Below are 21,606 nucleotides of genomic sequence, written 5' to 3' on the forward strand. Positions count from 1 at the left end.
TTGCTCTTTAATTAGTTGGACAAAAATGAGGTGGCATTTGTCATTGGTAGTCGTTGTCATTATAGTGTGTACATAAAAAAAGTCATTGTAGCATTTTGGGTTAGGGTTACAGGCACAGTTGATGACAGAATAAAACTGAGACACTTTAATTTTTCTGTCTTTTATTATTAAAATAAAAACAGTAACAATATCATCACCAATATAACTTATGATACAATTCAAACAAATTAGAATCAAAGAAAAGCAACATTGAGTCCCTGGTGACACAATGTTTGTCTCATCACTGATTGTTGGGAGGGGGAATCATGGCATCCCTGATGTCAAAGGCTTCAATGAGCTCCTTGGAAGATGAAAAGAAAAATGAGTACAGCGTTATAGTTGATGGGGAGTTTTCATAATAGTTCATTTTAAGTTTTTTATTTAGTTTCAATTAATTTTCAGACCAGGTTTGTTATTAGTTTTAGGTTTTTTTTTTTAAACAAAAAAAGTGGCATTTTATTATTGACTGTTGAGCCTTTCTAACTAGCTAATGGCTATTTTATAATGCAAAAATAAATTAAAATTGTATTTATTTACTTTTTTATTTAAAGTCAACCCCCACAGGCTCATGTATATATTTAATTGACAACAAAAGACATTTTCACGGATTATAGTTAGTTTCCGTGTGTTTCATAAAAGTAAAAATATAATTTCTTAGCTTATGTTCTTCTAAAATCATTTTTGGTTTTTATTTTATATGTTTTACTAATTTCATTAGATTTCATTAACTAAAACAACCTTGGTCGGGTACACACGTACCGACAATGGCGTTGAATTTGAGGAGAGTTTGCAACCGCTATCAAGTTCCCAAAAGCGCTAAGAGTTAGCCAAGCTTGTTGCATTTTCTGTCAGTCTGTACACCTCTTCGAGGTCAGTAGTGATACTACGACAAACTTGTGTGTTGAGCTTTGCTGGTCTCACCACACACTAATTGGCATTTTTCCTGAACATGTGTGGAGTCTCCAACATGTTCAAAATCGGCATGTTTGTTTCCCCGTTTTAACCAGAGACCTTTTAAGTGGAAATGATCTGAAAAGACATGTTCACCTTCCAGGTCTTTGGGCTGATTGTAACGATGGATGCATTTCGATTGTCTGATCCACCGGGATCTATTTCCATGCCCTCCTCCTCCACCGGAGCTGAAAGAAGCAACATAAAACAGCTAAGTACTATAATGGCTGTTATGTTTTTCTTTTTATTTATTTAGTTGTGGTGGCATTTGGGATGATAAACCAATGCAACATCCTTTACCTATACAAGGCAACTTGTCTTGATCCAAACATATTTGTGCCAAACCATCCTAAAAAGACAACCAAGAAGTCACTTGAGGGCAAGTTCAGCATCCATTCGGATTCTTGGGTGGCAATGAAAACTCACCCTAACTAGGAATGACGTGTGGAACATGTTCTCGATTGTGCGTGAAAAGGAGTCGGGGTCAATGACAAACTCGTAATATGGTATCGGCGACGACGCTGTAATGGAAGTGGAGTTGCATTAAATGGCAATTTTGGCACAGCAGTAGGTGGCACTGTAAACTGTAAACTCACGGTCATCTTGATGATAACGCTTCAGGCAGGCGAGGATCCTCTCCACCTCTTTCTCGGTCGCTTCTTGTTCGGCTTCTTCCATCTTTTTCAGCTGATACGTGCACAATGTGAGATGTACGAAACCATTAAAAGGTCATCCACTAGATGTCAATTTAAATAATTCTATGCTCTATTTTTGTAGTTTTGTTTGGTGGTATGTGATTACCAAGAGTATTTATCAAGTATGTGCCTAAGGAAAACTTTGAAACTTTTTACATGGCTATACCTACCTGAGTGGGCATGATCCTTTTTGCTTCCTTGCTGGGGGGTTTCTTTTGTCGTTCTATCCTTTGCTTTGGAGGGGGTGGCTCAGCATGAAAGGAACCCAACCTGATGAGAAATGGAAGTTAGTGACGTGGAGTGAAGCGGATGCATCAAGCCAGTGGTTTCCAAAGACTTCACAACAAGAACCACTTTAAAAAATTAATTCTCACAATGTACCACCATCATAACCAACATTAAGATACAGCAGCATAGAAGACCCAAGTGTTTATCAAAAAATTGGGCAGAAATTTGAAGATTAACAGTGTACTTCAATCTAGGACCAAAAAGTAAGATCATTCAAACATAAGTTTGAAAAATCACCATTAAATACAACTGAACATTACTTTAACAAATTCACTGTCCAGGCTTCTGGTGACATCACGCATTCTTGGATAGAAAACTCAGTTAGGTTTTAAGATCTCCGATGGCCCCCCAAGTGTCCTGTGTCATGCAAGGCTTCTGCCAGAGGCAGATCCTGGCCATTCATCAGAAGATAAAACTCACGAATATCCTTCATGGACAGATTTACGTGGAGCTTGTTTTGACAAAGCAGGACAAGACTGTTGGTTTCGACTCAATTCATTGACCAGCTATGGAAATCCATACCTTGTGCATTACTGCCATCTAGTGGTATTCACTGCACACAGTATTTTCCAACCCAGAGGTCACATTTTTTTATTTATATGCTTGGATTATTTTTTTTTTTAATTCAAATACGTAACGTGTTTCAAGAGTGTGTATTTTAACCGGCATCTCATATATTAAAATCTAGGATTTTTAATTCTAACCATTCCATTCCTTAGATCCTAAACTGGGCGTATGTACTGCCATAAATGAATCAAGTGAGCTGATTAATGACTGCACACGTACATGTAGTGGAAGGACGGCGCCGTCCTAAAACACTCCTCAGCTCTCCGGGCCAGTCTATGCCAGGCGTCGCTGGGCAGGTAACCTTCCATTTGGTCTCCGCTTTGCTCCCCCCCCCCACTTTCCAGTCGGTTGAGACCCATGAAGGTGAGCTGCGAGAGGTGAGATTAAAGCAAGTTCAGAACGACAGAGAATTGCCATAGCTAAATGACTTTGCACTTGCAATGCGACCAACTGATACACATGGCGAGGGACTGGAGGGACGCTGCCTTGAATTCATCAACTGATACAAGGCAGGCCGTGAAAAGAGTCATTTTGGAATATGGTGGTTTAAAGAGCAGTCGATTTTATAAATTCTAACTTGTCGTTAAAGATCACAAAATGGTGCAGTGATTCACAACAGCCTAGGTTAAGCTGCTATATCATTCTCGTATGAAAATGGAATGACTTACAAGGTGCTGAGCAAAAGCAGTGAGGTCAAAAGCACTGTACTCGTCTCGCATCTGGCTGGCTTTCTCGTTGTTCAGGTCTGTGGCCACAGCAACGAACTTGGAATCCAGCACCGCTTCGCTCGTCTCTCGCACTGTCAAATAACAACTTTGCTGTTAGAGGAGTCACCAATTTTGACTGGAAATTACACTTAAACATGAAAAATTGGGAATGCTGACTTTTTTTAATGGCTCATTCAGTGACTGTTACATTAGGTCTCTTTCGCGTATATGATTAAATAAGTAACTCGAGCTCGGCCGATGTTTCGCTGTGACCTTTCCTCCTGACTCTGAATCTTCTAAGGCTAACACTGAAAAGGCACTTTTGATTGGTCAGAATAACTTTGCATGGGACCAGTTTGAAATTCAAGTGACATTTCCGATGGCATTTTGGTGAAAATATGCCCATAAACCAGTTGTTCTGCACTTTCATCCTACCATGACATAAGAATGGAAACAACCACTCTGACACTGACTTTCTCCGCCCATATCCATGATCAGCTAGGCTGGGTGAAGATCCAGAGCTGCTTTTAAGCGCCACTGTCTGAAACGCTCATGAAAAGGTATGATGCAGAAACACCCACATCCCTCACAGTGGCACCGATGCTGCTACCCTGCCAATGCTTCTTCGCAAAGCCTAACCCAAAAGGTAAGCAGAGCTGCACTGAGTTTCTGATTGCACAGTTAGCGATCAACATTTGCTTCAGATGAATAGCGCATATAGTACATGATTGTTGTATGTGTTGTCGACGCAGTGGACGTGTTCATGCGCCAGACACACACAACTCAGAACGAAGCATTTATTGTCTTTACCGCTGCTAACATATTCGCTCTCCACATTGGGCTTTGATCATGTAAGTCAAAGCCACTCTGGTTGTTGTTGTTGCAAGTTTGTGACTTGCTTTTGGCGCAAGAATATATGGGCCAAAAGCAAGGTCGCTTAAACGGTTTTAAATTGTGAAAAAAAAAAGAATACTATGTCTCCTTTAAAAGTTCTGCTCTGACAATATGAAAAGTAAAGAAAAAAAAAATGACACGTACCATTTTCAAAAAGCTTGTCTGCCTCGACCAACACCGTTGTAAGTTTGTTGTTTGAAGGGCTGAGTAAATCTTCTCTATTTTCTGAAATAAAAATGTTCAAGCATTAGACAAAAAAAAATACAATGAACAAAGCAAGCCACTTTTCTGCTAACTCACGATGGATTGAATCGATGAGGTCTCTGTACTTGGTCCTTATCTCACTCCTCGCGCCTCTTTCGTTGTTATTCCGTTCATCCGGGGAGCCTAAATTGGAGGGCTCATTGCGCGGCTGTTGGTCCTTGCCGTTGTGGCGTGCGGTGCCGTCTTGTTGGTCAGCGGACGAGCGTCTGAGACGCTCCATTGATCAGTCTGTTAGGGTGCGGCAATGAGATGAGCGCTCTAAACACAGAAACAGCAAAGCAGGTTTGTATAGTTTAGTAGCGATTGTTGCCTTCCACCACACACTGGTTGCCTCCTGAGATTTGAAACAACTTTAGAATTAGAATTAGAAATCCCTTTATTGTCATTGTACTCAAGTGTGCAACGAGATTAGCCTAGGTAAATGTCCGAAACATAAGCAGTTGGGGTTCGTGTGCGCATTCATGCTCTTTTCCACTTCATCTTGTGTAAATGGAAAAGAGACATGGCATGGTGTTTTTGATTTTGTGGAGGTGATGACATAAGCTCACGCCTGATGTCAATAAATCCAAACTATTGTGCAAAATGCTTTTCTACTTTCACAGGTTGAAGTGGACAAGAGTAGTAATGTGCATTTGCACTTTGGTGGCAATCGTCGCCGTTTTGAACAACAGCACTGACCATTCGAGCAATAATACCTCGCTAGCCTCCCCGCTGTGAAACCGAAAAAAAACAAGCCGAGCTCCAAAAGGGGGCGTGGCAATTAGCCATAAATCTCATCACAAAAAAAATACCTTAAACCACGTAGTCTTTTAGGGGGCGGCATTCTAAGTCATTTTAACATGCGAACCTATTATAGAAGTGCCAATGTTAACGACAATCAACTGTTCCTTTGACGCAAAATGCAAAAACTGATTTGCTGTTTGTTCGTGTTGTAACAGCTGTTCTCCATATATTCTGTATATAACCTGTCTATTGTCAATTAGTACAGATTACTCCAAAGCATTTCCTCCTACCAGATACCAGTAAATGTCAACTTGTCAGCACAGTAGTGTGAACTTTAATCAACTTTTTTTAATTTAAAAAAATATCAAGGTCATGCAACACCTATAATTAACAAGGTTAAACTGCCACTATTCTGTCAATGTAAACCATGTCTGAACACGAAACTGCAGCTAACTGTAACATCTATCCCCACGCATGTGCTAGCAAAATGCTATTGTTCGCCACTTAGAAACCCGTTAAAGAAAGTTCATACTTGAGGTCACACTGCGTCTTCGGCCCGGTTTATTTGTTCGAGTGGTGGTCCTTGAGTTCAGATTGACCCGCAAAATGATGCAGAAGCAGCTCGATCACGCGCCAAAACACTAGTCACTTCTCATTCCAACGGACTCCACTACTGTAGTACGCAGTTACGTTTGGGGACGGAAATGACGGAAATAACGGATGCAGCCCGGCTAGCCGACGTGCCGACGTGACGGCCATTTTGACAGGGGCGTCGTTCTCCTCAAAGGTAATGCAAATTAATGGAAATTACGTCGTAACGCGCTCATATCTCGATTAAAGGGATCTTGGCGGTTGCTCATTTCCTTGACAATGATGGGCACAAGTTACACTATTAGGAATTCTGTGATTAAGTATAATTTTCTGTGTTCTGTTAGACAATAAAAAAGATGATTAAAGCTATTCCACTGCCCTTGATATAAATTGTTAGAGAAGTTGAAATATCTCCCTTGATACGACAGCGGACATATTTGTGTGATGATAAAATAACTAATATGATTATTAAAACTGTATAATGCAAGAATCATTTCTTACAAATTAATCAATTTGGTGTGGTTTTTACTTTTCTGATTGTGCAGGTGTTGGCTTGTTTTGGAGCATTGAACCTTCTTGCATCCTTTCCTTTCCTTCCTTTCCTGGATTTATCCCACTAAAGATCAATTCTTGAGGCGAATTACGATTTATGTCATTTCTTTTGTGCAAAGATAATTGGTGCAATAGACTGATAATATGAATAAACTGATTTCTGACTGAGTGATAGTCCACTTTGAAGCCTTTCCATACTGCTGCATTCAGGAAACTTCAATGTTTTTTCAAAAGGCTGTAGCTAATGTGTTCGTCACCTGGTCCTCATTTGGATCTGAAATCTCAACTCTGCAAAAAAAAAAAAATCATGTACGTATTGACAGGACCTCGCTTTTTGCATTCCTTTGCAAATCAAATGAAATAATTTCATAATTTACCGTGCTATGCCTTTGAGACGTTGAGGGTTTTTTCATGAATCCTACGAAAAGGAGAGGAAGAGGCTTTTACAAATGGGCCAAGAAGAGAGTGAGAAGATTATCCTGCAGGTTGCCAGGTGACCAAGCATTAAGAAGGAAGTCTCGAGACTGAAAGACACAAACACAATCTGCATCTTAGGTGACTCACTGAACGTAGGTAGCTCACCAATGACAAGAAGGCAGTCGTGTGTCCCATTATCACAGACATTATTGCTCTTGTGCTGCTGAAGCACCGGAAGGAGGAAGACCATCTTCGTCACAGCCTGCAGAAAAGAGCTAGGAAAAAAAAAAAAAAAAAATATATATATATATATATATATATATATATATATATATATATATATATATATATAATGCACACCACTGACTATGTCATAATAACATCTGGCGAGTGTAGTGAGCCACTCTGCCTCTTTTAGACGCATTTCAAAATTTAACATTCACTTTGTCCCGAGGGACCTTGGCAATGGAAAGGATATCAGTAGTGATAAAGACAATCATTAAGAAATAGGACACAGTTACCCAGTGCTCAAAAATTTCACAGCTTTTTAAAAGGAGTCATGCATAATGGGCCACAAAAGAAGACATATTTTTGTGAGGATCCGGAAAGGCGCATTTTAAGCTCCATCACTGCATTGATGGAAGAGCCACAGGTAGGATCAGATAACGTGTAACACTCAAAATGTTTAAGAAATTATATTAACAGTCCAGCCTTCATAGTAATCTTTGCTTGACTGAGTGACAGTCTAATTAGGTACAGTTTGGTCGATAGAGTTCAAAATACATTTAATCCAGGATTAAAACATTTACACAGGTCAGTAGTGTTGATTCTGATTGGTTTTATTTTTTTAGGGACGTGCTTTGACACAATGAAATATTAACAAATCATATGTAATATTTCTAAACAAATATTTTACTCAATATTTATTTACATCTTAATTATCCATCACGTGTATCAACAAAGGATAGTTGATCTTAAACTGCGCATTAGCGCCCCTAGTGGCCATCCTTTGCCATTGCAAAGTAAAGAACTCTATTGAGTGGATGAATGGAAGGCGGTCGGCGAGTGCTTGGAGGGGGAGACACGAAGCTAAAAAAAGGAGCAGCACTTTGTTTAAAAGTTCCTGGAGTAAATACGCTTACTTTAGATCACCACCGAGGTCATTGATTTCTATTTTTCCCTGCAGGCGACAGACTTGCACGCCGCGTGCAAAGAACGGCGTTTTCACCGAGGAGCATTTTTTTTTTTTAAATGTTAAACCACGACATCAGGTTAGGATGCGTGTGTTGTAGTTGACGTGAAAACGTAAGGTAGGTTAACAAAAACACCTTGGGTCACGCGTTGCTTTATTCCACGCGCTCGGCGTGACGTGATACCGCAATCGAGGCGAGCTTCAGCCACAGTGTGCAGGACAATGTGGGAGCGCTTTTGACCGGACTGCTAAGCAAACTTCACCGGGTGATTAGCAATTAGCATCGCAGCACCGTCGGCGGCGGCACGCGAACCTGCTAGGAAGCCGTGTGAGCTCCACCAAATCACCACAGGACCACCAAAAACGAAGGATTGCATGCCTCCATGGTTCCCAACAAGTGGACCATGAATTCTGTCCTGCACAAGTCGCCCCCGCGGAGCTGGCTCGGACTCAAGTTGAGGCTCAGTAAGTAACCTTTTTTTGTTTGGAATTTTCATGTAAAGCGAAATGCACCTAAGTCAGTCACTAAGCTACACTCGTTTTTATTAGATTTTTCTTCATCATCCTTTATTTATTCAGATAAGGCCATTGAGAACAGATTCACTTTTGCAATGAAGAAATGGCTGCAGAGCAGAGAGCAAGGCAAATTTAAAACAAATACAACACACATATGCAAAAAGTGTGACGCACAAAATAATATAAAACATACACAAAACATAACAATACACTCAAATGTTCTTTCACCATAGCAACTTTCACTATAATTCTGACTAAAACTGAATCTTAAAATATATATTTCCCGTAGGAAATAATGTAAATGGAATTATTCTGGAATCTTCATCCCAAAATATTAATACAAAACATTTAGAGAGGAAAAACTGGTGTTGAAGATTCAGAAACCAAAGAGGAATAAACATTAAAATTAGAGTCAAGTCAAACATTTTCTTCTCAATATTATGTTCTATGCAAAACTGTGCATCTCTTGGGCACTGTGATGTGATTTTCAGTCGACAGAAATTGGCAGTTCAAGGCCCAATCGCTGTACCCAGTACACAAACCAAGTAAGGTGGAGGGCTTCCTCATTTATATAAATGAGATGAAGAGTCATCCCAGTCCCAAAAAATTATTAGCAAATTTATGTATAATTGAGGATAAGTGGTTCAGATTATGCATGGATGGATGGATGGTTGTTAACTCCTATATTATGCCTGCTCAGTCTTGACACTTAAGGGGTTACGTGTATGCAGTTTAAGCTTCCTTAGAAACAAGTTGGTTCATGGGTTATTAGTGTAAATGCAGCCATTGGGGATATGTGCTACTTGAAATGTAGGCTAGAAGTAACTTGATATACCGGTAATGTGAAGTTTAACAGTCAACGTTGGTGTAAAATCAGAATTGGGCACTTGTACTGTAAACCCAGTCTCAAAAGCACTCTTCCCCTAAGAACTGTGGTTTAGTCACTCCGTCCGTCTGTCCGTCCATCCATCCCATCCTGGTCCTGGTGTGTCATGAGAGCAATTCACTGAATTCAAATACTGACAGGTAGCTGCTGAGTCGTATTTTTCCCTCCAGTTTTAAAATGGAAATCAAAATGATATCGAGGTACTGTTTCATCATCCAATCTGCTTTTTTTCTAATCTAAATGAATCTGTCCTGTATGAACGCCTGGTCAAGCAGAATGGACGATCTGTATTTGATGTGTTTTTATATCAAAACAGTTTTCCTATGCAACAGGGGAGATGAGCGGAATGTTTCAACTCTCCCATCTCTCGACTTCACGTGTTGCCACTGTAGGCAGTCAACGGGTTCATAGCGTCAACACCATGTTTAAGTTTAGCAGCCTTAATAGTTTTGAGTCTGGAACGCTTCAGTGTTCCAGGCCACTGGAGTCTTAAATTGGTCTTAAAGTCACTGGTCTCATCTGGAGCCAGATGTCTTGTCTGGTCTCTGTCGAGCGTCCAAGAGACAAACAGAAGTCCCACACTACCTCTGGTCTGGATTTCGAAGCATCGGGCATCTGTGGGCAAATCACCTTTCTTCCACTTTTACATTTTTTCACTTTAGTCAATACAGAAACATTAATAGGGAATAAAATCTGGCCCAGAATGTTGGTCTACCTTGTTTACACATGCAAACCGTTTTGTCGAACTGGAATTAATCAGTAACATCAGGATATCAGAATTAAAAAAAAAAAAAAAAAATCAGTTTCAAGCAATATGCTACGGTCTCACGTGATGTTTGTCGTCCAAAGTCTGCATTACTTTAGCAGCATTTTGCTCCTTTAAAACAACTTCACAGATATAGTTACTGTATTTGACAAAGCAATTGTCCTCTCAGTAGCGGTTCTTAGCATGACCTCATGGGTTTGGACCCAACTGTTCTGAGTTGGACTTTTTACAACAACTTGTTCCGTCTTGAGTGTTCATGTTTTCAGGTGAGCAGATGAAAAGTGTGTATGCTGCCCAAATACGTGTGCGTTCTGACCTGCCGCGTGACTTGTTACAGTTCAGACTTCCTCCTCCATTGTTTTACTTTATACTCGACAGTAATTTCCTTTCTCTCTTGTCTGCTTCATCCTGACTCAGGTCGCACTCTTGTTTTTTTGCTTTTGTTCAGGAATGACGTCATGTTCACGTTTGATGCTGCAGTTACATGGCTTATATTTCTGTATTCTGCAAGGATCAGTCATAAACTTACACCAGTCTCACGATATGTTAGCAGGGAGGGAGGGAGGGAGGGAGAGAGAGTGAGAGGGAGAGAGAGAGGGAGAGAGAGGGAGGGAGGGAGAGAGAGAGAGGGGGAGAGAGAGAGAGAGAGAGAGAGAGAGAGAGAGAGAGAGAGAGAGACTGTGTGAAGAAGCAATTGAGAGCCAGAATAAGCATCTGCATTTAATTTGAGTGGCTAATGTGTGTCGAGGAACACCTGAAATTCACAAGTCATTGTTAGCATCCCGTTGAGGTACCGAGCACAATGGTAGTTTGCTTGGTGGACAGAAACACAACTGCCGCGCACTGATTTTAATCATTTGTGACTTCAAACAGACCATAATCATTTGATGGTATTTATTTGAGCTGCGTGTGCGCTTCCTATCAAATTACAAGCAGTGCAAGTGTTGCGTGAGGGTTGGAGCTTGTGAAGGCACTGTTGTCAACTCTGCACTGCAGTGTCATTTTTTTTATGTGTTCATTCGCAGATGAAGTCACCGTCATAAACACGCTCACAGCTGGAGGCCTTTTCCCGCCCTCCCTTCTCTCGTGTGTCTCTTCCCATCATTCTTTTCTCCCAAACATGGTGCCTGGTGAATGCTGATCTTAACTCCTGAGCTACCCTTTCACTCCCCCCCATCACTGCAGTTTAAAAGTCACTCGTCTTGTTTTTGCGGCACATTAATTCAATAAACGTTTTTCTTTCTTTTTTTTTTTAGCTCTTAATATCACATGTTGTTGTCGCTGAGGTGTTCTTAATTTATCCCCATTAAATCTGCATGCTGATCCCAGCATTGCTTTAATCCAAAATTTGCGTCGATATTGTATCCCCCATGTTTACTGCATGCAATCATTGCTACTGTAAATTATTTCAAGGAATTTAGGGTATGATTATTAGATATAGACTTTGCAAAAATGGTAACGCAATATCCATTGTGGTTCATATCAATGGGCTTGTTCTTCCTTTTTGGACCTTACTTTGTGGACTCGTATACAGTCACGTTAGAAGAGAAAATGTACTTTCCCAAACCGTCCTCACAGGGTAAAGTTGGAAGCATTGTCCAAAATATTTTTGCCAGCATGAAGAATTGAGAGTAAAATGGTGGCAACATGCTGAACAATGATTACAAAAATCAGAATGTGGTTTTTTCTTTTAGTATTATTCCAGACAGAAAACTGCTTGGTAGCTTCAGTATTTAACAAAAGTTCATTCACGTTATATTATGAATACTGTTTACAATGGATGATTAGCGTGTACAGGCCCGAGTGATAAATTCAACACAAAAAGAAGCATGACAATGAGTGCTTTGAGCTGTTTTGGCTTCCAATGTGCTCATCATGATACCGGATACAATAACAGAAGATTATTATGGTTGCATCTTTGCGCTAAGTAGCACAAAGTGAAAGCACCCAGCCAAGTTTTAGGGTGTTTTTGTTTCAGTTAGATAAAATAAAATGGCTCATTTATTTGTTCGTTTTCATTGTTGTTTGGTCTTTGCTGGCTAGTAGATTATTTCCAGTACATTTGATGGGCTGCCATGCTAATTATAACCTACAAAGGGGCACGTACTAGCACTGGGCACACCCTCTTTTATCAGACTGGCTCACAGTCTTTTAAAGTTCTTAAGTATGCTACGGTAAGCCTTTTGCGGCGACCCAATTCAATTAAGTTCATGTCAAATTCGGACTTGTTTTTATCTGTCTCGGGGTGGCCATTTTGCTACTTGCTGTTGCTCAGAGTCAGGTAACCACCAATCACGGCTCACTTGCTTTCTGAAGCTGAGTCATGATTGGTCATTACCTGAGCCCTGAGCAACTGTGATGTCATTTTCAGTCGACAGCAAGTGGCAAAATGGCCCTCCCGTGAGTTGGATAAAAACGGTGGATTTTGCTGCTTAATTCATATTCCACAAATGTAATATTAATCAGAAGGTCGTGTTTAGACTAATGGTGGGGCATACAACCTATTACTGTAAAAAACAAAAAAAAAAAAACCCTCCCCTTTAGGAGCTGGCAGTTGTTTTTTTATGTTAGAATACGAGCTCGTACTGGCATGTTCTTTGTAAATTGCATATTTTCTAAAAAAAATTTAAATAAAATTACCTTCTGTGAGCATGCCATGGCTAAAATGGCTTTCCATGTAGGGGTTATAGCGCCACCTGTTGCTTAGGCATGCACACAACAGGCAGCAAATGTTTGCCAAGAGAGTAGTACTTACAGTACTTAGTTTAAAAAATCAAGTATTCTTTTGCGGATGTGAGTTCGTCTTTCTAATGAAAACCTTGTGAGGGTGAGATCAGATGCAAATTCTGTGTTAGCAACATGCAGGTGCATTGTTTGCGGAGAGTCTTCTTATGAAAGGGTGACTGACCCGATGATGAAAGCGAGGTTGCCCATCTCCTCTGCCCTCCCCAACAGCACCCCCTTCCCCCACCCACACACGCATCCTTTGTTTCTGCAGGAGGTGGAAATTGGCCCTTGTGTTGGCAACCCAGTTCACATGCTTCACATCTGCTTGCTTCATTAAAAGGGAAGCTTCATGCCCAAAGCTGCTTTTGATTATTACCACATGTCTGCAAAGCCCAGAGCCGCGCAGCGAGGCCGCCTCTCATCCTACCCTCTAATTTCTCATCCCAAAATTGGACATGTTGGTTGCTCCATGTGACTGCGTCCCTCCCTTCCCTCGGCCCGGCCAGACTCAAACGCACAGTATTCCTTCTCCCGTTGTTAGAAATGCGTCAGTCCTTGAGAAACGCTTGGGAAACGGTTATATTACTGTGCAAATGTCTTCGGTAACCATGACACATCCAACCATCCATTTTCTATGTATAGCACTGACTTGACTACACCCTGAACTGGTCGCCAGTGAATCGTACTTATGTAGAGAGAAACGGCAGTCAGGCGAGTAACCGCGTGTCAGAACCGTAAAACACTATGTTGTTTTTGTTGTTGTTGTCTAGCAATAGGCGAGTGATCACTCAGTGTCACATCTAAGCTTAAATAGTCTATTTCGAGATCACCTCAGACTTGTCCAAATTTTTAACCAATTTGTCAGTTAATAATTGGAAATAAGTTCTAGTGTCTGTCACCATGACTTTCTAGTTATATAATCATTACTCACTTAATTTGTCGCAATAATAGCTGGTGACATATGAATGGCAACAACAAGGCTTAAAATATTTCTGTTTTTTTTTTTTTTCGCGGAGCTGTTTTGCATACCAATGACTTCTTTTGAGGAGCAACTTTCTAATTTTGTGGTACAATTTTTTTTTCCAGTGTTGTTTTTGGCAGGCATTTTAGATTTAGTCTTAGTCATTTGGACAAAAATGCTTATTAGTTTTTAATCATTCCTATTTGTGATAGTTTTAGTCTAGTTTTAGTCGACGACAACTCAAAAAGGTTTTAGTCTAATTTTAGTCGACGGAAACACAAAAAAAAGTTTGTCTCGTTTTCGTAAATTTATTCAACGATAATTGACGGAAACACAAAAAAAAAGTTTGTCTAATTTTCGTAAATTTATTCAACGATAATTGACGGAAACGCAAAAAAAAGTTTGTCTAATTTTCGTAAATTTATTCAACGATAATTGACGGAAACGCAAAAAAAAGTTTGTCTAATTTTCGTAAATTTATTCAACGATAATTGACAGAAACGCAAAAAAATGTTTGTCTAATTTTCGTAAATTTATTTGACAAAAAAAGTTTTAGTCTAGTTTAACAACTCAAAATGGTTTTAGTCTGGTTTTAGTGGACGGAAATGCAAAAAAAAGTTTTAGTCTAGTTTTCATAAATTTATTCGACGAAAATTGACGGAAACGCCCCAAAAAGTTTGTCTAATTTTCGTAAATTTATTTGACAGAAACAACGGAAACGCCAAAAAAAAAAGTTTTGGTCTAGTTTTCATAAATTTATTCGACGAAAACTTAAAAAGGTTTTAGTCCATTTTAGTTAAATTAGTTACAAACTGATAAAAGTGGAATCAATGCTCATTGCTCCAAAATAGGCAGACAATTAAAGCATATATATTTGGCAACTGTTGTGGCTTTAAAGCAACATAAATAAACCAAATAAAAACGTTTTAACAACATGGACTCTCAACTACACCAACAAATGTCTTCTTAATTTGTAAAAGCTTTCTATTACAACAACAAAGTAGCCTACCGAGTGTCACTGTCGCCATGGGCCGTCAAAAAAAAGTGTGTGTGTGCGTGCGAGCCGAGACAAATGACCGCAGACGTTTTTTTTTTTTTTTGAACGACCGCAGACGTGTTCGTGTTCTGTTGTGCCGGTGTTTTTGTTTGGTGTGTGTGTGTGTGTGTGTGTGTGAGTGAGTTGGGCGCATGCGCCTTCCGTGTTGTCCCGGTGGTGGGCGTGCCCAAACGAGGATAGGTTGCGCCGGTGTAACACCGGCAATGCAATTTTTTTAACGACAGATGACAATAAGACGGGATGCCAAAAATTTTGAACGCGACTGACGAACCACACGCTAACAATTTCGTCCTGTCTAGTCCCGTCGACAAAAAGTCATGTTTTCGCCATCAAAGAGCCACGTTGAGCTCGTCATCGTCACGTAAAAAAAATGGGCGTTAACGAAATATTTTTGTCATCGCCACTGTTGAAGAAAACAACACAGATTTGTTTTTTTCCCCCCGTATCCCTTCGTACTCAAGTAACGTTTTTTGACCCAGAACAACTCTGGCACAAGTACAATTGATCCCACAAGTTGCTTGAGTAAAATGCAACCGAGTAAATGTAACGCATTACTACCCACCTCTCGCCACGGCAAATTGTTTTAGCCTGTTGACATCGTCAGTGTGATCATCAGCATCATTACCTTTTGTTTGCATCCGTGCACAGAAGGAGGCGCATTCAAAAAATGAATTCAGCTAAAGGGCATAGCCATAAATTAAAGCAGAATATGTGAGCCCTTTACAGTCTGTGCAAAATATAAAAGGACTCCACTCTGCATGTAGGAGGAGTGTTCAAAAGAGATCTTTGTGCAGTCCAGTCCAAAAGCCATCGGCTCAGACTACCCCAGCATGCATCTCAGCCCTTCATGAATACATGACTTGTCTGACCGCGTGGGCCCTAAAAGCCCCCGTATGGTCGAGACATCCTACACAAGCAGCTTGGCTCGCACAAGCGTCGTACAGTCGGGGAAAACTCTGATCAGAGGCAAGGTCGAGTCTCCGGGAGAGCGGCGATGGCGGAAGAAATCGCTCTTGAATGGTTTTGAGGCGTCTGACAAGGTGTTGACTGGTGGGCTTAACAAGAGGCGGCATGGGAGTGACTTTTATGATGACATCATCCGATACCACTGCTTATTTCTTGAAGACTTTTGAGATTTAGAATTGAACTTGATTTCTTGAGAGGAGCTCTTTCAAGAAGAAGCTTGACGGCAAAAGGCTGCATGAGGTCATCGTGCAGGTGGATATTTGGAATGAGTGTATTGGCAGCTGAGTTTGAACTGGCAAGTTTATGATTTTGAAAGATGAGCTCATTGTGGGAAGGAATGTGCAGGCTGGTCAGCAACTCCACAGGTGACTCACAGCTGGGTCAAATCTCACTTTGTAGCCAAATTTTTAAAGATTGATCTTTTCATTGATAATTATAATCGAGTGAATTAGTTGAAGTCAGCGAAATGTTCCTGTACTGGAAGAAGCGCGGCGCTTATGAGTTGGAGCCAACACCATCATCTTGCTCCCAAATGGGAATAGAGAGCTACTTCTGGTCGTCATCCCTGGATGCCATCCATGATCTGTGCGGTAAGATTATCAACTCATCCTTGTGTGAGTTTCTCCCTGAAAGTGAAATTGGATGATGCATTATTTTAAGCGTGTCAGTTTGGGATTACAATGGAACTTCTATAGGCGAACATCTCTGAGGTTTAGTTGGGAATATCCCCAAAATCTTTTTGAAAAAATATCCCTGAAGTCGCACAGAGGTTTGCCATCCCAACGACTGCTGTACATTTTGTTAGCCGGACTGCGGCTTGTCTTAGTTCAGCAAGCTTCGACACATTAACTCCGCGTCTGTATTGCTTTTTGCTACACGTATTCCACGAGAAACCTCGAAAAGGGATGTTAAGAGAAGAAGAGAATAAAAAGTTATCATCATACGGTTGATCACTTATTGAACCAAAAACCACAAAATAATAATGATGTTTCAATGTTGTCAGCGATTAAGTATGAAAAGATTTTTGTTTTACTCACTTTGATTCTTTTTTTTTTTTTTCCAAAACAGGACCAAATTCCAGACAACCAAACCTCCCGTCACAGATTAAAACAAATACATTTTAGATGCTGTAATACTGCGAGCAGTCTAGACGTTGGTAGTTTTGCGGTCCACTTTCTTGCCTGTTTGATGCAACAGTCACCAGTCACTGTCATCAGTTCCTGGCCAACGCCCAGCCGCAATGAATCTCCGGTGCATAAACGGGAGGCTTTGGTCAATATGAGCTTCTAGTATTAAAAAAGAAGAAGTGTGGTGAGTGTGGTCGCTATTCCACATCTTCTGTTACTTTTCCTATTGTGCCTCAACGTTAGTTGAATGTTTTGTACACAACTCCATTGTTCGTTTGTTGTTCGACATTTGTTGCACATGTGCGATTATTGCGCAATTCATTGTTTGATGGCGCACGTTGCAACCGTCAGACATGACTTCATTTTGTTGTATTGGACTGTTTAGTTTTTTTTTTCCCCCGCCCCTTCCCAGCAGTGTTATTTTGAGGAGACTATTTCACCTTCATCATGGAAAGGCCTTTTTTCCCCTCAACCATTTTCTCTTGTGGAAATTGCTCAGCCACCTTGGCAGGAAGACAACCCCACACAAATGCAACACACACAGATGAAAAATTTACTGCGCAAGAAAAGTGGACAGCTGCACTGAAACACTTCTCTGTATCCTGTCTCTGCTTTTTTTTTCGGAGTGATGTGGCACAGGGGCACTCGCTTTCCGCTGGCCTTCCTCATTCATGCCATTAGTGAAAGGGATGTGATAACACAGGGCTCTGAAGGAATGTCCCTCAACCACCCTGCCAGCGAGCCTGAAAGCGCTGCAACTTTCCGGCCGGTCTTAAGAACGATGTTTTGCTAACGCAAAACGCTTTGGCAGACGACTGTCACGGAGATGTTTTGATCAGTTCATTTTCGACTAAAGTATGAATTTGTTGACTGCTTTTTACATCTTCGCAATTAGCATTTTCAACCTAACCCAGTTGTAATTTGAGTTTCAAGGTTATATGGTCACATGCAACAGGGTGTCACATAAGACTACGCCTTTATTCTTAACATGCTTTGGTTAACCAACAGTTACCACTATGTAAACTTTAAAAAAAAAAAGAAGAAAAAAAATTCCGAGCTGGCAGTTGGCCTGGATGCAAAAGCTTGTTTGACTGTCATTTGTCTCCGATGTACTCCATTTCATCACTTCATTTTGCTCTTGTAACTTTATTTTGTGTTTGACTGCAATATTGCACTTTATTTTCTTGTTTTATTTTTTTTATTTTTTTAAGATTTCACTCATTCACTGCCATTGACGGGTATAGAAGCCAAAAAGTCCATTCAGTTTACCTGGGCTGGCAGTGAATGATTTAAAGATCTTCTGAATTGTGTTATCTTTGTTTGAAATATTTGGTTGTATATAAGATGGGTGTACGTGTTATTGAATCAAAACAAGAAAGTGAGTTGATGGCGTCGGTTAACGTGATTTGACAGGAAATGGCGATGATTTTGTGTATCATTCTGCGTTCACATGATTTTCATCACATTCCTATGATGGGGCTATAAAGTCTGAATTTCATCAAATCTAGTATTTCGCGACAGATCTTAAATAAGAGCCTTAAAGATGAAAGATTGCTACGTTACATAATATTCATTGCACTTTTGTCCACTTACTGTACCTTGTGACGCAAATACCCTCAAATATTTGGGCTATGCAGTAATCTCCTCGTGACTGCTTTTGAACATGGCGACCGAACCGTTGCCGAGCCGACGGTACCGCTGTCATCTCTCCGTGATGCGAGTCTGTTGAATGCAACGTGATTTGTCGGAATCCTTCGACTTGAAAAGTGTCCTCCGCCACCACCCATCTCTGGAATATAGTTCACTTGGTTGTTCCGCGGCTTGATATTGTACGTGCCGAGATGTGGCAACTAAGGAAGTGATGCACGTGTGGCGGACTGAACCAAAAACAGGAAGGCAAAGAACGTTGAGTCTTGCCAACTCATCCAATGATCTGAGCTGCTACCGCCATCACATCCCGAGAGGGTCACCTGTCCCTTCTCTAGGCGTTCTTACTCAAAAACAGCAATTGATATTTGTATTGAATTTTTGTGGATTGAAGTGATCACTTATTTTTGTTTTTAAGCGCTATAATTAAACGTTTAGGCGGTCCTGGAAAATTCAAGGACCCAGATGGTAAATCGGAACTCTGCCTCTGGTTGTGTGTGTGTGTCACACAACAACCAGATCATGCAAAATACATGCTTGATTAATTTGCAATCCTAATGTGAATATGAGGAGGAGAGGTCTTTCGTGCGTACCCGCCCTGATGTTTAATATCCTCACACTAAAGAGCCTTTCTTTTTTTTTTTTTTGACAATGTTTCTTTTCAATCTTGACATTTTCGTTAACTTCCTCACAGAGACAAACATTTGAAGCACCTCACCTCATTTCAGTCTGGTTTCCATTTAAGCGCAAATGCTATCAACCACGTTTAGACCTTTTAACAACGCTGTTAGAATAAATTAAAACTCCCGCATGCACACTGAATGAAGTGCCTGTGAGAATTGTTTCACTCCGTGCTGCTGAATCTTGTGAAGTTCATTTAGCAGGCATGAGCTCCCCAAAGTATCCTTTTTTTTTTTAAATTCAAATTAGTGTTTAACGTAAATTATTAAGAGTTATTCGACTGTGCCATTTGGCTGGGACTCAAAGAGTTGAACGAAAAAAAATGATTTCAGATCTATGCAATATTTTAAGAAGATCAAACCCTCTATAAAGCTTTTAGATAACAGTGCCAAATGTTTATGATGTTGCCGTTCGCACTCATTGTAATGTGTCGCCCTCCCCAGATTTCAGCACAAGTTGACCGTGTCAATTTTGTGCTGACAATCATGCAAAGAGAAATAAAAACACCTTCTTGTTGAAGGTGAGGAGCTTGCTCCATCCCGTGTTCTGAGACGTCACCAAGTTTTGTGTGGCATTCTTAACATTCCCCATGAATATGTGGGGAAAGGTTGACAGCCGAACATCCTCCCGACACAGCTTCTGCGTTGTAAAACATGTTCACATGTACCTTTAGTCAGACGTGACTTGTACTGGAACCTCCTGAGAAAATGCACGTTCTACGTTCGCCATATCGCCATTGTCGATATTAAACATGTCCAGGTGAGTATTTCCCACATTCGTCAGGCTGGCGAAGGGCCAATTTGGCTCATCGAAATTGCCCCCGGGATCACGCGTCAGAAGCTTTGACTTCAAAGCATAAAACGAGGAGCAAGTTTCTCCAACCGTGATCGCCCCGGGCCGTCCTTCTCAGTTTTTCAGTTCATGACCCCAGTTCAGTGGAGAAAACCCGCCCGCTCGCTCCCAGACGCAGCTACGCCAGACACATATGATTTTGTAAAGCTAGAATGACAATCAGTCCAATTTGTCAATCCAAGTTTAAGCATTTTTCATACTTTTTGTTGGCGGCATGCTAACTAGGCGAAGCAATTTCGCACCATTGTTGCTAACTGACTACGTTCACGCGTCTGTGGAATAACACGCATACACGCAAAACACAGCGTCACGTGGTGGCATTTTTACAATATTAAATATGGCGCCGTGTGCAGGGGTTCATTATATTGACTTGAGTGGGGCAAGAGAGAGGTTGAAACATTTTGGGCAAATGAGATGACATCATCTTCTCATTTCAAAGAGATATTTACCATTGGCGTGCATACGAAATGAACCATCTGCGCGTCTGAATCATTGCACAAATGTCCATTTTATGTTTCAAGTGGGTTTAAATTCAAGTCAAATATATGGAAACTGATTCTTAAGAAAACTACACAGATCAAACCCAAATGTCTGATCCAGAACCATACAGCGAAACTCCCCCACCAATAATGAATGCCCCATAGCGAATTTTTTAATTTTCTTTTTTCGTTAAAGGTTGCAAACATGTTTAAAATGTTGAACATGTCAAACCTATTTGTGACAAGAAAAACTGTGTGTGGCTGTTGAAACTCATCACAAGTGTCTTTGCAGCCTGATGAAAACAACATTCGTTACTTTTCCAAGCATTTATCCGCCCCAACAAATCAGCTCCTGATTGCCTTTTTTCCATCTCTGTACTTCTCCTGAAATCCACCTGTTGTTTCGCACGTGAGTAAAAAGACTCATTTCCACTGGCAAATACCTCCCGTTTGTAGCTGGCGGCATAGCGATTCTCCGCTGTCTCTTTCGTGTGCGATCTCATTGTGCACTGTCACGTGTGTGTCCGTGTATAGCTTGTGTTAGCTTTTGGCTTCATCAGCACTGCTGAGTTGAGGAATTCCGATTCATCAGACAGAGAGAGTGCGAGAGGGAACGTCAGCATGAATATGAGGAAGTCAATGGGAAGATGGGGGCGCAGTTTATGAAAATCGGGGGAAAAAAAGTCAATTTTCTTTGACAGCAATTTTTTCGATATTAATTTCTTTCATTGAGCAGTTGAGATGCTGATGGGCGTCAACAGAAATTCAGATTTACTTAAGATATGGTATGCATTTTAATGCCTAAATATTTTTATTTAGATTGAGGAGTGGTTTTGGAATTATGTAAAGGCTTAACAATCGATTTACGTTTGTGTTAAAAATGAGTTAATGCATTCAATTCACTTTGTGAAATTGCGTACTGAAGCAACTCTGTTGAAAAGGTTGCACCCCATATTAAATTGAAAATATTTGGAATTATTCTTCTCATAGTCAACAAAACAAATGTAATCAAATGCAATTTTAAAAAACCGATCCCTTGTAATCTGGGGTGCATCTTTCCA

General features: G+C 40.5%; 2 protein-coding genes across 5 annotated transcripts in view; one reads left to right on the forward strand and one right to left on the reverse strand.

Moving 5' to 3' along the window:
• Window positions 1-144: 144 nt before the first annotated feature.
• nsmce4a (NSE4A component of SMC5/6 complex) lies at window positions 145-6,922 on the reverse strand. Of its 4 annotated transcripts, XM_088291857.1 has the most exons (13): window positions 6,854-6,912; window positions 6,649-6,689; window positions 6,529-6,559; window positions 4,442-4,663; window positions 4,286-4,366; window positions 3,209-3,339; window positions 2,760-2,908; window positions 1,856-1,955; window positions 1,587-1,677; window positions 1,417-1,511; window positions 1,291-1,339; window positions 1,087-1,178; window positions 145-340 (listed from the first exon to the last, which is right to left on the reverse strand). In XM_088291857.1, exons 4-13 carry the CDS (start codon window positions 4,623-4,625, stop codon window positions 281-283), a joined length of 1,032 nt encoding a protein of 343 aa, XP_088147983.1. In that variant the 5' UTR covers window positions 4,626-4,663; window positions 6,529-6,559; window positions 6,649-6,689; window positions 6,854-6,912; the 3' UTR covers window positions 145-280. The 4 variants fall into 4 exon arrangements, with proteins under 4 accessions (XP_088147983.1, XP_088147982.1, XP_088147984.1 ...); XM_088291856.1 differs by lacking the exon at window positions 6,529-6,559 and having other exon boundaries at window positions 6,854-6,922; XM_088291858.1 differs by lacking the exons at window positions 6,529-6,559; window positions 6,649-6,689; window positions 6,854-6,912 and adding an exon at window positions 5,661-5,843 and having other exon boundaries at window positions 4,442-4,633.
• Window positions 6,923-7,695: 773 nt separating this feature from the next.
• The window catches only part of plekhg5b (pleckstrin homology domain containing, family G (with RhoGef domain) member 5b), a 51,693-nt gene continuing 37,782 nt past the window's right edge, over window positions 7,696-21,606 (forward strand). Inside the window, exon 1 of the mRNA XM_088291844.1 lies at window positions 7,696-8,345. Coding sequence (XP_088147970.1) covers window positions 8,264-8,345 — 82 coding nt within the window. The 5' untranslated portion in view covers window positions 7,696-8,263. The remainder of the gene's footprint in view (window positions 8,346-21,606) is intronic.

This window comes from Idiotropiscis lumnitzeri, chromosome 3 (genome assembly GCF_059441095.1).
Source record: "Idiotropiscis lumnitzeri isolate Australia: NSW breed Sydney's pygmy pipehorse chromosome 3, RoL_Ilum_1.0, whole genome shotgun sequence".
Taxonomy (NCBI): domain Eukaryota; kingdom Metazoa; phylum Chordata; class Actinopteri; order Syngnathiformes; family Syngnathidae; genus Idiotropiscis; species Idiotropiscis lumnitzeri.

What these genes read in the sequence shown, in the direction of transcription:
- nsmce4a (XM_088291856.1), bottom strand. Translation starts at nt 4,625, where the DNA reads ATGGAGCGTCTCAGACGCTCGTCCGCTGACCAACAAGACGGCACCGCA. An exon ending in AAAGGATCATGCCCACTCAG is followed by an intron (nt 1,678 to 1,855) that starts GTAGGTATAGCC and finishes TGCACGTATCAG; the next exon opens with CTGAAAAAGATGGAAGAAGC. An exon ending in AGACAAGTTGCCTTGTATAG is followed by an intron (nt 1,179 to 1,290) that starts GTAAAGGATGTT and finishes TGCTTCTTTCAG; the next exon opens with CTCCGGTGGAGGAGGAGGGC.